Source organism: Plenodomus lingam (assembly GCF_022343315.1).
Source record: "Plenodomus lingam strain CAN1 chromosome Unknown contig_14, whole genome shotgun sequence".
Lineage (NCBI taxonomy): Eukaryota > Fungi > Ascomycota > Dothideomycetes > Pleosporales > Leptosphaeriaceae > Plenodomus > Plenodomus lingam.
Window position 1 is genome coordinate 232,644 of NW_027093932.1, and position 15,266 is coordinate 247,909.

Consider the following 15,266-nt stretch of genomic DNA (forward strand, 5'->3'; position numbering starts at 1 on the left):
GTCCAATGTAGTAGGGCCTACTTCTAGCACAGCAGGACCGGCGATGTTGTATGAATGAGAAATTCGATTGTCTATACCTAGCTGGTAATACATTTGCCAATGCAGTTTCGATGATGGCCTTGCATTGGCGGTATCTCGTCAACAATGTAGCAGATATATCGTCCTTGTAGTGCACAGAGATTGGCCTGTTTGTCACCTACTTTGGTGTGATCGATGAGGCCAGGACATGTCTTCATGGGGAGAGCGAGTTGGAGGGATTTACATCGAGTCCCTGCCATCGTCGCGATACTCTATTACGGGTGACCAGCATTATGCCATGGTAACTCACTGCGGATCGTCCATGGCATCGTTCGCACAACAAGCCATGCAGTCTGAGGTAGAAAGCAGAAAGCCATCGGCCCACCTACCTTTACAGTAGCAGTGAACGGCCTGGAATCTTTGCTGTATTCTTGAACAGTGCCTGGAGCCGTATACTGCACCGCCAGGTTTTCAAGTATCAATATATCCTTGATTCAAGACTCTTACCATCGCAATCCTTTTGCACCTAATTCAACCACGATTTCACATATCAGTGGAGTTTTGCGGATCATCAGGTTGAATTCGAGAGGCTACGAGCATCCTGCACACCACTGACCCTCCGCCATTCCAACACTGAAGACATCGACATGACGAGAAATCCGTGCGTGCACAAACCCAATGACGACTATGAGAAGGTGTTCAATACTTGCGGCACGCCGCTTTGATAGGAATACTCACTCAAGACTTGGATTCCTACGTTGGCCCTGCTCCCACCCACACTGGCATAGAAACAAGCAAATACTAACATGACATCGTAGACAAACGCCATCTACGCAAGGTATGACCCATTGAATGAAACAAGCAAGACCAAAGCGGTCGATATAATTCCAGGGAGTAAGAGGAAGGATTTTATACAGCAAACAAAACAACTTCCCTCCCCATAGATGGTCCCAGCAACATCTCCCTCGAACCCTTTCAACCTGGTCCAGCTTTGCCAAATCTCATCGTAGAAATGTAATAGGACGCTGATGGACGGTGCATCAACAAGCCCTTCCCCTTCAAACACAGCGGCACCCTTCTTGTCAGACACCACACCAAACCCCCTCCCCACAACAAAACCAAACGCAATTTTTTAAAAAAAAACGCCCAGAAACTGGGTACACTACACCCAAAACTCCCAAACCATCAACCGCCACACCAGTCCCCTCAACAGAAACATTCAAGCAGATTTGCTGCACCTGTACTCTATGGTATGAGAATCCGTTGACAGTATGGGTGGAAACGTGGTGTGGATATCATGGGTATGATGGTGTGGTTATGAATGCGTACTTGTATACATCGAGTTAAACGCGAGTGTCATGGCTTCTACAAGCATTGGAGGCGTTGAGGTGGGGGGAAAGGCTTGATGCGAGAAGAAAGGAGATGATGATTGTGACGACAGTGTGAAGAGGACATTACTCGGCGCTGTAGACTGGGACTGTATGGCTTAGTGACAGTCTCTGCGGTCTCGAGGCGCATCTGTTTATATTGATAGTATGCATGAACGGACAGACGTAGATTCGGTGTTGCATGGTTTGAATCTTGAGGACAGTCTTGTTTCTTATTGAATTGGTCAAGGAGGATGGCGAAGTAGGGAAAAGGTTAGTTAGATAGATGTTAGTGGCACTGGGTGATGTGGAGATATTCCTCGTGAGCGCGGTGTTGCTTCGAAAGTATGCGAATTCCTTGCACACTTTCTCGATACTTTGTGTGTGTTTGTTCTGCTCAGTGCTCATCTCGATGCCCATCTGGTGAGAATGAGGGTGGAGAAAAGGCAATGAACGTAGTCCCTAGGTTGGTCAAACTGGAGCAACGATTCCTACCGTGTATTCCACCACCATCTGCGTGTCCCTCGGGTTCCTTGTAGCTTGATGTTATTGCGATGGACAGTTCCCTTCATTCTCCCGGCAGGAATTTCCCTGTCGAGAATTGAGTCCAGGCCGCTAGATATGCTCATTACACTGGGGGAGAGATGGGATGAAGACGGGAGAGAGTTTTCAAACCAAGCCAAGTTATTTTGAATGCCTGCCATCAATCACGATACCCAAGTCATGCCACGATCTTCGCTTTTTGAAATTGCCTAGCACCACCTATTCTCCGCGACTAACCACGAACGCACGGCCCGTTCAACTGGGAAGCTCACCAAGACGATTGCAGAAGGCAGAGCCGCAGGCCGGTGATGAAAAAAGCGAGCAGGAACGGGACGGAAAAGGGGAAGAAGGCATACCCATGTTGGGTGAGGCACGGACAAGGAAAGAGATCATCGGGCAGGGCGATGGCTAGACCGTTGGATCAGCAATGGGGGGGACTGAAATGGACAAAGCTATGTATAATCACGACATGCAGTCCGTGTGAGCACAGCAAGTAGGTGCGGCAGATGGATACAAAGGCAGAATTGCCGAGAGTTTGTTCCTATTGCCTGTATGCAGTTGATGGGAGTTTGGATTGAACCTTGTCTGTGGTGGCAGGGGAAGTTGGGGGATCGGCGCAGAGTCAGGCTGAGCCGATGAATCGATGAATCACTGGGGCCTGCATGTCGATATTGTAGCTAAATTTGCTGGTCGGATATTGGACTGCTGGTCTGCATGGTCCATGGCACGCCATGGTAGCGCGACAAAGAAGAGATGAGACGTAGCTCGTGGGCATGCTTCCTTCTGGTGGACGAGGGGGTGCAAGACGTCAAGCGACGGCTGGAAAGATGGAAATAGGGTATAGCGAAAGCTTGATTCATTGTTTTCGATGAAGTTTGAGCCGGTGCGCAGTGAATTGAAACAAGGAGGCGTGTGCCGATCGCGATTGAGGCGTTTGGAAACAAAGAGGACAGGTGGTGGTGTGCCAAGGGGGTGTGTGTGTGTGTGTGTGTGTGTGCGTGTGTGTGAGAGCAAACAAAGTCAGTCGCCATGGACAATTTGGGCCCTGGGGGAGCAAGAAAGGGTTGGCGACGACTAGCTCGAGACGTGTCGGGATTCCAATATTGTTAGGCGGTGCATTGCACAGACAGGAGGTGGGGATGGGAGGGAAGCCAAAAGCCATAAGCCCATCGTGAAGGTAGAGGAACAGAGTTACTGTTAGTGTTGCGTCTGTCTGTTATTGTACTAGGTACTACTGTGTCAGGGTGTATTAGTGTGTGCTGGACTAGTGGTGTAGCCGAGGCGGCAGGCGTATGTAAAGGCTTTGTCAGGTACGGTGGGGGAATACACATGGTCAAGGCGAATGAGAGAAGAGACGAGATGAAACGTAACAGCATGTGGTCCCCTGTGGATGGATTGATAGATTACATTCGATACCGACCCAAGGGAAACAAGGCCGCAGGACCCTGGTGTGATAGCGCGCTTACAAAAAGCGGGACCCCGTGTTCCACCCGAGATGAGAGCCAGGCTCGGACTGACACACCAGAAAAGAGAGAGAGGGAAAGAAAAAAGAGAGCAAGGAGGCTGTGCGGTGTAGAGGTGCCTGGTTGCCTGCTTGCTTTGCTTCTGCACAAACATGCGCCCTCGCAATGCGAGCAAGAGACGGGGAGCCATGGAATCCCAAGTGCTGGTAGGCGCATGCCGTGCCTGGTACCGGTATATATGTGTACCTAAATTAGGTACGGTGTGTACTGTCCTGTGTCTACTCACCTACTCCTGAACAGAAAAGCGGAAGGGTTCTGTTGTGGAGAGAAGAGGGAGGGCGACGGCTGCTCTTCGCTGATTAGATTACCTGATGGAGGCAGGGAGGGTGTTGAAGGACGAACCAGCCAACCACCATGATCCATCACGGCACCCATAGCCACACCTGGCAGTACCCATGGCTAGCCCAGTACAGTTTGAAATGAAACGGCCAGGGCTTTGGGTGGCGGCCCTCCCTCGCTGCATGGAAGAAGGAAGGATCCAAGACAACAAGGCCTCCAAAGTCACAGGACAGGTCACAGCTGCCGGCTTGCTTGTCTGTCACAGCCCATGAGGCGTCTGGTGTCGTCGCGATCCAAGATGCAGACAAACACCACTTGGATTGTCCGTGTCAACCAACAAAACCGGGCGTTTCGTTTCTATTTTGGTTGCCCTCTGCTCTTCTTCCTCTTTGAGCCGGCTTTCTTCTCAGGACGGTCCGTCTGCTGCCTACCGTACACCCATACTGTAACGTACAGTCGGGTACCCTGCCAACCTAGACGAGCCCTAACTCGCCCTTTTCTAGCCGTTCGTACGGTGACGGTGCATGTGGGCACACAGACAATCTGTAGATAGATGGATAGATGGATACATAGCCACACATGTAACCCTAGCCTAGCCTCTACCTATCTACCCATAGGTACTGTGCTGTGCTTGACCCCTTCGCAACAATACCTAGCTTCTGGGCTTGCAGGCTGCTCATTTGCGCGACTCGTAGCCTGTGCATGGCGCCTTGCCTCTTCTGCCCCGTCTTGTCCCCCCCCATTTTCCCATCTTCTCCCCCTGCACCAGGTTCCAACACACACGCCTGTCTGTCTGTGCCTGGGCCGGCAAAGTGCTGACAAGTTAGTCGTGTTGTGCTGTAGTGCTGTGCTTTGCTTACTTTCCACTGCCCTTCCCTTCACCACAAGTCTCGATTTCCCTCCTTCCCGCCCGCCGCCTGTCTCCACCTCCGCCGACAATCCTCGCCAGGGCCCTTTTCCATTATAGCCTCCAGCGCGCATCTCCCAGCCGTGGCAGCCCGTGGACCTCTCCCCACCCCACCCCCATCTTCTCCCTCCCTCCCTCCCTCCCCTCTCCCCTCTCCCCTCTCCCGACAATTGACGCCCACGACGCCGCCCTTGGCCTCCTCACGCTCCCTTTGCACCCACGATTCTCCGAATCACGACCACTCGTTCAACCCCTCGTCTTCTCCGTGTCGCCTGTCTGCAGTAATATTCCACCTTGGCCCGCCAAACCTCGCCCGTCGCTCCTTCCGTCCCTCAGTGCCACTGGACAACCCTCGCCCAATTCCCTCTCCAGCCTCCTGACCCTGTCACCAACCTCACCACCACCCCGAGCCTGCCTTGTCGCCCACAGACACACAAAGATCGCGACCCTCCCCACCCCCGTGCCACCGTCCTTGTCCTGCGCATCGCCCCTTGTTATCTGCACGCCACCATTCAAGCAGGCAACAATAGCGTCGCTCCCAAGGGCTCGTCTCTACCCGCCCACCTTTGTTCTCTTGTTGCTAGCTTACCAGTAGCTCGCCGAGTGGGAGGCATTGCATCGTGGGTCTGGAACACACGTCCGAGTGACCGCACATCTGGGGAACGACAAGTCGTGGAATATGACGGTATAGCTTCACGCGCATCCCAAGTTGAACTGTAACGACGCTGCGAACTGCATCGCCTGCGCTGCAGTCCCCATTCCTAGCTGCTACGACAGTCTAGTGAGTCTTGCACCGTCTTTCTGTCTCAGTATCACACATGGCTAATGTCCACGAGGTCCATTCTTTATCTGTTTGTTGACTTTCTTGTCAAACACACTCGTTTGATCCAGTTCTGACAGTACGTCTCCCCGCGAAGACGGCAGATCAAAACCATTCTGTCTAACGCGAGAAATAGGCTTCGCATCTTGCGCGCTTCGAACCTATTTGCGATACGTAATTTCTCTTCAACGCCAGCACCCTGCCTCCCATTATGCCACGCTCCACCACACTATGGGCTGTCGCCCTTGTACTGACGAGCTTCTCGGGCCCCGGTCCTTTGCTCACCACAGCCGAGGCCATGCCAGCGCCAGGTCCACGAGAAACCCCGATGCGCCCTCGATACTACTTCCCGCGACATATCAAGCGTCAGATTGTAACCAACACCACCGCGCCGGTGCCAGCGACCCCCTTGCCATCTGTGACGACGGATGCCTCTGATGACAGCTCTCAAGAGCACCTGGAAACGCGACAGTTGGACATTTCGTCTTTTATGGATTCCGTTTTCCACAAGGAACCCGATGCTTCATCAGCCTCATCATCCTCTTCCGATCCGAAACGCAGCCCTCCCTCTCAACCTGATGACAATGGCCTGCCGTCTCCAACACCCCGACCGAGTGATCCAACTTCCCCAGACAGGCCCGCTGCATCCCCTCCGACGGGAAATCCGCTTGGTGGCCTAGTTCCACCTATCCTGGACCCCATTATTCCACCCACTGGCGAAAAGCCTTCGTCTGCCCCGCCAGATGTGCCCACTCCAGAGGCACCGGCCTCAAGCCCTTCATCGGGTGAGCCACTTGGTGGCCTGCTTCCGCCTGTCCTGGACCCCATCATCGCACCCACGGGTGCAATGCCAACGTCTATAGTCCAGCCCTCCCCGTCTCCATCCCCATCCCCGTCCCCATCACCGTCCCCCGATGTGCCCACCCAGGAGGAGCCTACGCCAGACTTGCCGGCCTCCAAACCTTCGTCGGGTGAGCCTCTTGGTGGCCTGCTCCCGCCTGTCCTGGACCCCATCATCGCACCCACGGGTGCAATGCCAACGTCTATAGTCCAGCCCTCCCCGTCTCCATCCCCATCCCCCGATGTGCCCACCCAGGAGGAGCCTACGCCAGACTTGCCGGCCTCCAAACCTTCGTCGGGTGAGCCTCTCGGTGGCCTGCTCCCGCCTGTCCTGGACCCCATTGTTGCACCCACGGGTTCAATGCCAACGCCCATAGTCCAGCCCACCCCGTCCCCCGATGTGCCTACCCAGGAGGAGCCTACGCCAGACTTGCCGGCCTCCAAACCTTCATCGGGTGAGCCACTTGGTGGCCTGCTCCCGCCTGTCCTGGACCCCATCATCGCACCCACGGGTGCAATGCCAACGTCTATAGTCCAGCCCTCCCCGTCTCCATCCCCATCCCCCGATGTGCCCACCCAGGAGGAGCCTACGCCAGACTTGCCGGCCTCCAAACCTTCGTCGGGTGAGCCTCTCGGTGGCCTGCTCCCGCCTGTCCTGGACCCCATTGTTGCACCCACGGGTTCAATGCCAACGCCCATAGTCCAGCCCACCCCGTCCCCCGATGTGCCTACCCAGGAGGAGCCTACGCCAGACTTGCCGGCCTCCAAACCTTCATCGGGTGAGCCACTTGGTGGCCTGCTCCCGCCTGTCCTGGACCCCATCATCGCACCCACGGGTGCAATGCCAACGTCTATAGTCCAGCCCTCCCCGTCTCCATCCCCATCCCCCGATGTGCCCACCCAGGAGGAGCCTACGCCAGACTTGCCGGCCTCCAAACCTTCGTCGGGTGAGCCTCTCGGTGGCCTGCTCCCGCCTGTCCTGGACCCCATTGTTGCACCCACGGGTTCAATGCCAACGCCCATAGTCCAGCCCACTCCGTCTCCATCCCCCGATGGCCCCACGCCGGATGAGCCTACGCCAGATGCGCCAGCTTCAAGCCCTCCATCGGATAAGCCACTTGGTGGCCTGCTCCCACCCGTCCTGGACCCCATTATTGCACCTACAGGGGCAATGCCATCATCCGTGATCCAGCCTACCATACCTGAAATTATCCCAGGTGTGGGCTCTACCGGCTTGCTACCAGACATGATTGTCACCCCAACGCCTGTTGTATCACCGCCTGCAGAACCAACATCGACTGATGCTTCAAGCTTCCTTGGCCCATTCATTGTCCCAGGGACAGGCACGGGTGATGTGCTTGTACCGATTATCCAGCCAACTACGACTTCAGATCCGCCTGGTGATCTTCTGTCATCGCTTTTGGGACCTTTGGAGCCTACTTCTACTGGCTTCGAGGTAGGAAGCACAGGGCTACTCCCCGTAAGCCCTGTGCTTCCCACGAGTGCACCACCGGACCTACTATCTCTCCCACCCCTGCGCCTTCCAACGACGGGTACGGGGATTGTGATCGGTATCACCACAGCCTTTGGCACTGGAAATTCGCCTGAGCCCACGCCCACACCCCCGGCTCCGCCTCTCAGCTCCGGCGCCATTCCTGCCTCTGAGAGTGCATTTACGAGCTCTGCTCCGTCAGACCCGCAGTCAATGCCATCCCCTGTCCCGTCCGAACTGTCTGGTATTGGACCAACCAGTCTGGGACCAACTGCACCTGTACCGACTACCTCCTTGGGGGGTATCCTGCCTCCCATCTTGTCCTCGCTCGGAGAGAATCTATCTGGGCTTCTCTCAGCGTTCCCGACCGCCCCATCAAGCATTCTCTCGGGTGTAGGGTCAGCTCTGCCTACGACCTCCTCGAGCTTGGTTCCATCTGGTGTTCTGCCATCTACTGGAGTGGTGCCAACAGGAACCTTGCCGTCTTCCGTTGTACCATCGGGCGTGCCGTCATCATCCGGAATCCTGCCATCTTCTGGCGTGCTTCCGCCTACGGGATCTTTGCCAACTGGGTTGGTGTCTACTCCTGCCGCTGTTCCATCATCTGCTACCATTCCCACGCCCTCTGAGACGGCCAGTCTCTCCTCGTCTGGTGCCAGTGGCCCTAATGGTACTACCCCCAGTGCGGGTATCTCGCCATCGGGATCTTCTGTTCCATCAGGCTCGGTCGGCTCATCTGCGGCTCCTATCACGATCTCTTCGGCGAGCCAATACGTTAGCATTCCCGCTTCTGAAGGTCCCTCACCAATGCCCTCATCTGGAATCCCCAGCAGTGCGGCGCCCATTCCAACAGCATCGGAAAACACAACCATCAGTGATGCTCCTACTCCCACTCCAACCCCTGAGCCGACATCTTCTACCGTGAGCAGCCAGAGTGACCCCGTAATCGTTCCCATCTCGACCGTCAAGCCTTCTCCGGTCATCTCCTTGTCGGCGACGGCGACGGACAGTGCCACCTCGCTCACTGTTGGAACTAGCATTGTGCAAGAAGCCTCTATGATGCCTACACCCACAGCAAGCCCAACAGCCAGCGGGATCCCATCTAGCCTACCTCACATGATTGCCCCTCCAGGAGGGGTGCCCAACCAGGTTTCACAGGACACTTTCATGGGTCAAGTGTGCTTCAAATGGCCCCTGAACTACCCATTTGTGTCTGCGAACGACGGTGGTCAGCAGATTTTCCACTACCTGCCCAAGGCTATCGCTGATGGTCTCAATATTTCGCAATCCGAGGTTCAGAACTTTGGTCTCAAGCCTTTGGACACGACGCAGTATCAGGGCTTCATCACTACACTCGCTCTGTTCACCATTCCCAGCGATCTGCAAAACAAGCTCGCAGCCCAGCTTCGCAACCCCCTCGATCGCTTTTGGTTCAATGAGGATTCGACGGTAAACGACTTGACCAGCCTGATCAATACAGCTTGTCCTCTTCCCGCTGGTCAGGTGCCTGGCGAAAGCAGCCTGTCAGACGATGACGAAAGTGGTGATCCTGCCTCTACCTCCAACGGAGGCGGAGGTGATGGTGGGGCTATGGGAGGTGACATTGGTGCCAGTCGCAAGGTCAATTCGACAAGTGCTATTGTTGCTAGCAGCGCTATTGTGGGAGCCATTGCCTACGGTGCGGCCATGTTCTTTGTGGCACGCCGATATAGGAACAAGCGCATTGCTCACCAGCGTTCAAGCTCCGTTCCAAGCACCAGCCGCATGACCTATGGCTCGATTCCTGGCGGTGCTGCGGCTTGGATGCATGGTGCTCGCAATGGACGGATCACGCCTGGTAGCCGGGGGAGCCAAGGTAGCAGCGCGAGTCAAGGACGTTCGGTACGAACACAACAAATATCCGCCCCAGTAATGGCCGAGAACTCTCTTGGCTGGAACTGAGCCTGACGTCGAGGGGGCATGGTGGTAGCATCACTTGATTGTGAGTGGATGTACGATGCCCGGACCAGGAGTGATTCCGCGTGCGCTGCGTTGGACCTGCTTGCATCTATGTGCCCGGCTTCTCGGCATCATGAATACCGGGGCTCTCTGCCTTGGAACTACTGTGCCGACTCTTTCTATGTTTTGCCACTGCTTGCATCTGCGTTCAACGTTAGCAAACTTCCGCCTAACTCATCGATTCTATCTTTCGGACACTTTCTTTAACATGACCATCTCCCTCGTACTATATTTTTTAACATATTCGGAAATTTCATTGCATTTCGCTTCTTAGATACCAGTCCATGCCTGAGGAACAGGCCAGACCGTTTTTTTCTTGTTGATGTGTTGATATATTGGGGTGGTGGCATCTTGACCACTGGTGGAGGGCTTGAAGCATAATCCACAGTATTTATCATGTGTTTTTGCTCATGAAGAGCGCAGAGTGGAGGTGCGGGGGTGTGCTTGTGGGGAGGCTGATTATTCCGAGTATATAGTTAGTTGCAGGAGCGGAACTGAGAAAAGTTTACTACAACGCATGTGTCCATGGTGAAGAATACCACAGGTGAACCGACAGTTCGAGGAGGCAACTGGCTCGCCGTGCCGTGGGCCCCTTCGCCCTATCTGTTAGACCTATATTACGCGTAACAACATGGTACTGTAGCTATCGTGAGACCAACGCCCCGATCAGCTCAGGCGTAGTAGTATATATATACTATGACATGGACAACATAGTGGGACCTGGGTCAGGTACACAATACCAGACACAAGACAGTAGTACCTTAGTACCGCTAGTGGGATTGGGCCACAGGCGGCGGTGTTGCGCATTCGTCTGCAATCCACAGCCTTGTCCAAGTTGCCACGTTGGGTAAGAGCTGTGTGAACCCTGTTCGAGTCTTGGCGCTCCGAACATCGAACACATTGCGGACTGGACAACCAACAGTAGTGAACCGGTAACGCGCCTTGTTGCACACGTTTCTGCTTGAAATACCTAATTACCTTGAAACAATTCGTGCCAGCCGTCAACCTCTCAGGCTTTCGCCCCAGCTGCCTGCACCCCCACGTGGACTGGCCAGTCGAGCCACGTCTCTCTCTCTCTCTTTCTCTCTCCACCCCTCCGCATCACATTGCCAGAGCTGCGAGCATGCGTCTCGACGTAAAGGTAGGAGACAATACGACTTGAACGGCTATTTTCAGGAGGCAGAAGAGTCAGTCTGACATGTTCGAACTATAGAGACAGCTATTTGCGCGGTCGGAGCGTGTCAAGGGTTCGTTATTCCTTTATACGACTGTATCGCTACCACGAGTATATGCTAACTTTGCGCAGGCATTGGTATGCAATCTTACCTCACCGTACCTTCGCGCCACTAATACAAGCCAAAGACTTCCACCCGGTTGAGCCATGGATCCTCACCACTCTGTACAGCGGTATGCCTAGCTTGGACACCTGGCCAGTTGCGGGGAGCTGACGGACGCAGGACATGTGCACATCTGGTCCTATATAACGCAATCGATCGTCAAGACCTTTGAACTGACCGACGTGCCTGTCCGTGCTGGTCGCTTCGTTGCGCGGAAAAACTGGATTGTTGCAGGTTTGGACCACCCATCCGCTACCGACGACCGCCATCCAGGCTGACAAGGACACACTTTAGGTTCGGATGACTTCCAGCTGCGAGTCTACAATTACAATACTTCTGAAAAGGTCACCTCTTTTGAGGCGCACCCAGACTATATACGTGCTATCGCTGTGCACCCTACACAATCCTTTGTTCTCACCGCCAGTGTACGCAGCATCATCACTATGGGCAGGAACTTTGCTAATCTAGTTTCAGGATGACATGACAATCAAGCTATGGGACTGGGACAAGTCATGGAAGTGTACGTAAATTGAAAATTTGCCCACATTGGAATGCACGCTGACCCTAGCAGGCGTGCAAGAATTCGCTGGTCACCAGCACTATGTAATGGGCATCGCCATCAATCCCAAAGATCCCAACACATTCGCTTCAGCTTGTCTCGACAGAACCGTCAAGATCTGGTCTCTCGGTAGCTCTACGCCTAACTTTACTCTCGAGGCGCATGAAACCAAGGGCGTCAACTTCATCGACTACTACCCGCAGTCCGATAAGCCGTATCTGCTTACCACATCGGACGACAGAACTGTCAAAGTATGGGACTACACCACGAAAGCGCTGATCGCAACACTCGAAGGCCATACCTCGAATGTTAGTTTTGCCGTCTACCACCCTGAACTTCCGGTCATCATTTCTGGATCCGAAGACGGCACCATCAAGATCTGGCATTCGTCCACCTATCGGTTAGAACAATCGCTGAACTATGGCTTGGAGCGTGCATGGTGTGTGGCATATCAGAAGGGCAAGAATGGGGTGGCGCTCGGTTTCGATGATGGAGCGGTAGTCATCACCATGGGTCGTGAAGAGCCTGCTGTCAGCATGGATGGAAGCGGAAAGCTGCTTTGGGCCAAGAATAACGACATCCTCACCTCGGTCATCAAGGGCAGCGACCAGCTAAAAGATGGCGAGCGGCTCACCCTTCCCAGCAAAGATCTTGGCTCAACCGAATTGTACCCACAATCGTTGCTTCATTCGCCGAACGGGCGATTTGTCGCAGTCTGTGGTGACGGCGAATACATTATTTACACGGCTCTTGCTCTTCGAAATCAAGCCTTCGGTACAGCTGTGGACTTTTGCTGGGCCTCGAAAGAGCACGACAAGGACTACGCTATACGAGAGTCATCTACTAGCGTCAAAATTTTCCGCAACTTCAAGGAGCGAAGTGTCCTCAATGTTGGCTTTTTTGCCGATGGTCTGAGTGGTGGTGTTCTCCTCGGCGTGAAGGGCCAAGGTGGTATTGGCCTTTTCGACTGGGATTCTGGAGCACTCGTCCGAAGGATAGAGGTCGACCCCAAGAGCGTATTCTGGTCGGAGAGCGGCGAGCTTGTTACTCTGGCGACCGATGATACGTTCTATGTTCTGCGCTACTCGAGGGAAAACTATCTAGAGGCGCTTCAAAACGGTGAGATTGACGAGGACGGCGCAGAGTCTGCATTTGAGGTCGTCTGCGACATCAACGAAAGGCAAGTTTTCGACGAGCAAAAATGCGAGCTATACACAGCTAACAATCATGTAGTGTTCGCACGGGTACTTGGGTGGGAGACTGCTTCATCTACACGAATGGCACGAACCGGCTGAACTATCTGGTTGGCGACCAAACCTATACTATTTCTCACTTTGATTCGCCGCACTACGTTCTCGGATACCTTCCTCGCGACTCGAGGATCTACGTTGCAGACAAGGACGTCAATGTCGTTTCTTTTGCTCTCTCCCTGGCCGTTGTCGAGTACCAGACTCTTATTCTCCGCGGCGACCTCGAAGCGGCCGAAGAAATACTCCCCTCTGTTCCCAAAGAGCAAAACAACAAGATTGCTCGTTTCCTCGAAGGTCAAGGATACAAGGAGATGGCACTCAAGGTGGCTACCGATCCAGAACACCGCTTCGATCTTGCCCTTTCCCTTGGAGAACTACAACAAGCTGTTGAGATTGCAAGACAGCAAGAAACAGAGCACAAGTGGAAGACAGTTGGTGATGCCGCACTCGCAAACTGGGACGTCCAACTCGCTCAAGAATGCTTCGTCAAAGCCAAAGATCTTGGTTCTCTTCTCCTCGTCTACAGCGCTACATCAGACGCCACTGGTCTTCGCGAACTGGCTTCCCTTGCGGAAGAGGCAACGGCCAACAACGTGGCATTTTCTGCGCTCTGGCAAATGGGCGATGTACAAGCCTGCATCGATCTGCTTTTCAAGACGAACCGGCTCTCGGAAGCGGTCCTCTTTTCACAAACCTACAAGCCCAGCGCCACTCCTGGTCTCGTAAAGAAGTGGAAGGAAGCACTGGAGAAGGAGAACAAAGGCAAAGTGGCGAGGCTGCTGGGGTGCCCGCCACACGAGGGTGGGGTCGACGAGGAAATGTTCCCCGAGTGGGATGAGTATCTGAGGTTGGAGAAGGAGGGGGGCACTGCGGAGGATTTGCTTGTACAGGATGAGGGAGAGGCGGAGGATGCAGAGGAAGAGGTTGTGGACGAGGGGGAGGGGGATAATGAGGGGGAAGAAGAAGAAGAAGACGAGGAAGATGAGGAGGATGATGAGGACGAGGAGGAAGACGAGTAGATGATGAGGACGAGGAGGAAGACGAGTAGATGACTGGGACGATTGATTGCTTCTTGCACAGATGAGGATTGAGGTTTAAGGTACCACAGGGCTTGCCAAACGTGTGTGATGAATGAAAGTGTGTAGACGTAGAGTCAATGATATTATATCGACGTTCATTTTGACCCATGTGCATGGTTCATCACGGTTCATGCGACGGCCTTTTTGTGCCTTCATGTAAGATGAGATGAAACCCGCTTGGAGAACCACATCACCACCATCTCGCGCCAAAAAACTTGGGCGCAACCCTCTCCTTCTTCTCCCCAGCCACCAAATCAATACTCTGATGACCCTTGACATTAACCGTCAACTCCACACACTCGTACTCACTCTGACTCGGCCGCCTCGTCAAATGGACATGCACGACGCCCTGCCCCAACGAACCCTCGACATAGAAACGCATGCGCATATGCTGGGTCCCCCACTTATCCGTCTCCTCCGTGCTACTAATGTACCGGTTACGGGCCCAGCGGGACCAGGAATCTTCGCCGTGGGCGGCGATTTGCGGACCAGGGCCCAGAAGCTTTTGGCAGCGTGGGTCGTTGCGGATTTGGGTGACGGCGCGGTTGAAGTGGGCGGTTTTGGAGGAGGGGGAGAAGACGTCGGTGAAGAGGAGGGTTGCGATGGTGCCCTGTTTGGTTGGTTGGGGAGATGGTTAGTTGGGGTTGTTTGTATGTATATATGTATATAGGTATGTTTGTTCGTTTTCCCGTTCTGATTTCTCTCTCTTTTTCTAGGAGGACTGGGTTGGAATGGGATGATGGGGTCCGTACAGTAGCTACAATTCCAACCAAGACTACCACCAGGTTTACACTCTGCTGTGTTGTGCGCACCACTTTTTCGCCCGGGGAGAGATCAGACCATCGTACTTGGCCCGTGTCGCCGGTCAGGGTGATTGATTTGCGAGGCGGTGGTGGGGGAGGGGTGGACGAAGGACTCGCTGAGCTACTACCACCACCACCACTACTACTACTACTATGTGTAGCCTGTGCATTGCATGTCGAGGAGAGGGTTGCGCGACCAGTGTGTCGTCTTGGACGGGCCGAGGGCTGGATGCGCGGGAGGAGGAAACATGGGCGGAGGAGGGAGATGGCTTCTGTGGGGCGGTAGATGGCTGTCATACTTTTGCTAGCTAATTGCGAAATTTGTATAGATGCAGTACCGAGGACAAGTATATGTGATGGGCGTTGTACCGCTTGACAAGAAGGGTTGGAGGGATGAATGCGGGCAGCCAAGGCCGAGGCTGGTGGGAGGGCTGGAACGCCACACAGAACT

At 54.3% G+C, this 15,266-nt stretch overlaps 3 protein-coding genes across 3 annotated transcripts; 2 read left to right on the top strand and 1 right to left on the bottom strand.

Annotated features, from left to right (window-relative positions):
* Positions 1 to 5,668: 5,668 nt before the first annotated feature.
* IAQ61_002166 (uncharacterized protein) lies at positions 5,669 to 9,730 on the top strand (the record flags this gene model as incomplete). The annotated part of the gene is made up of 1 exon (XM_003833994.2): positions 5,669 to 9,730. The coding sequence occupies one exon, from the start codon at positions 5,669 to 5,671 to the stop codon at positions 9,728 to 9,730; it is 4,062 nt and encodes a 1,353-aa protein (XP_003834042.2).
* A 902-nt stretch (positions 9,731 to 10,632) lies between these two features.
* Positions 10,633 to 14,092, top strand: IAQ61_002167 (uncharacterized protein). The gene is made up of 9 exons (XM_066095427.1): positions 10,633 to 10,928; positions 11,001 to 11,034; positions 11,094 to 11,099; positions 11,150 to 11,194; positions 11,245 to 11,358; positions 11,419 to 11,549; positions 11,599 to 11,644; positions 11,696 to 12,863; positions 12,917 to 14,092. Exons 1-9 carry the CDS (start codon positions 10,911 to 10,913, stop codon positions 13,950 to 13,952), a joined length of 2,598 nt encoding a protein of 865 aa, XP_065954263.1. The 5' UTR covers positions 10,633 to 10,910; the 3' UTR covers positions 13,953 to 14,092.
* IAQ61_002168 (uncharacterized protein) lies at positions 14,093 to 15,217 on the bottom strand. The gene is made up of 2 exons (XM_066095428.1): positions 14,765 to 15,217; positions 14,093 to 14,622 (listed from the first exon to the last, which is right to left on the bottom strand). Exons 1-2 carry the CDS (start codon positions 15,110 to 15,112, stop codon positions 14,203 to 14,205), a joined length of 768 nt encoding a protein of 255 aa, XP_065954264.1. The 5' UTR covers positions 15,113 to 15,217; the 3' UTR covers positions 14,093 to 14,202.
* Positions 15,218 to 15,266: the final 49 nt, after the last annotated feature.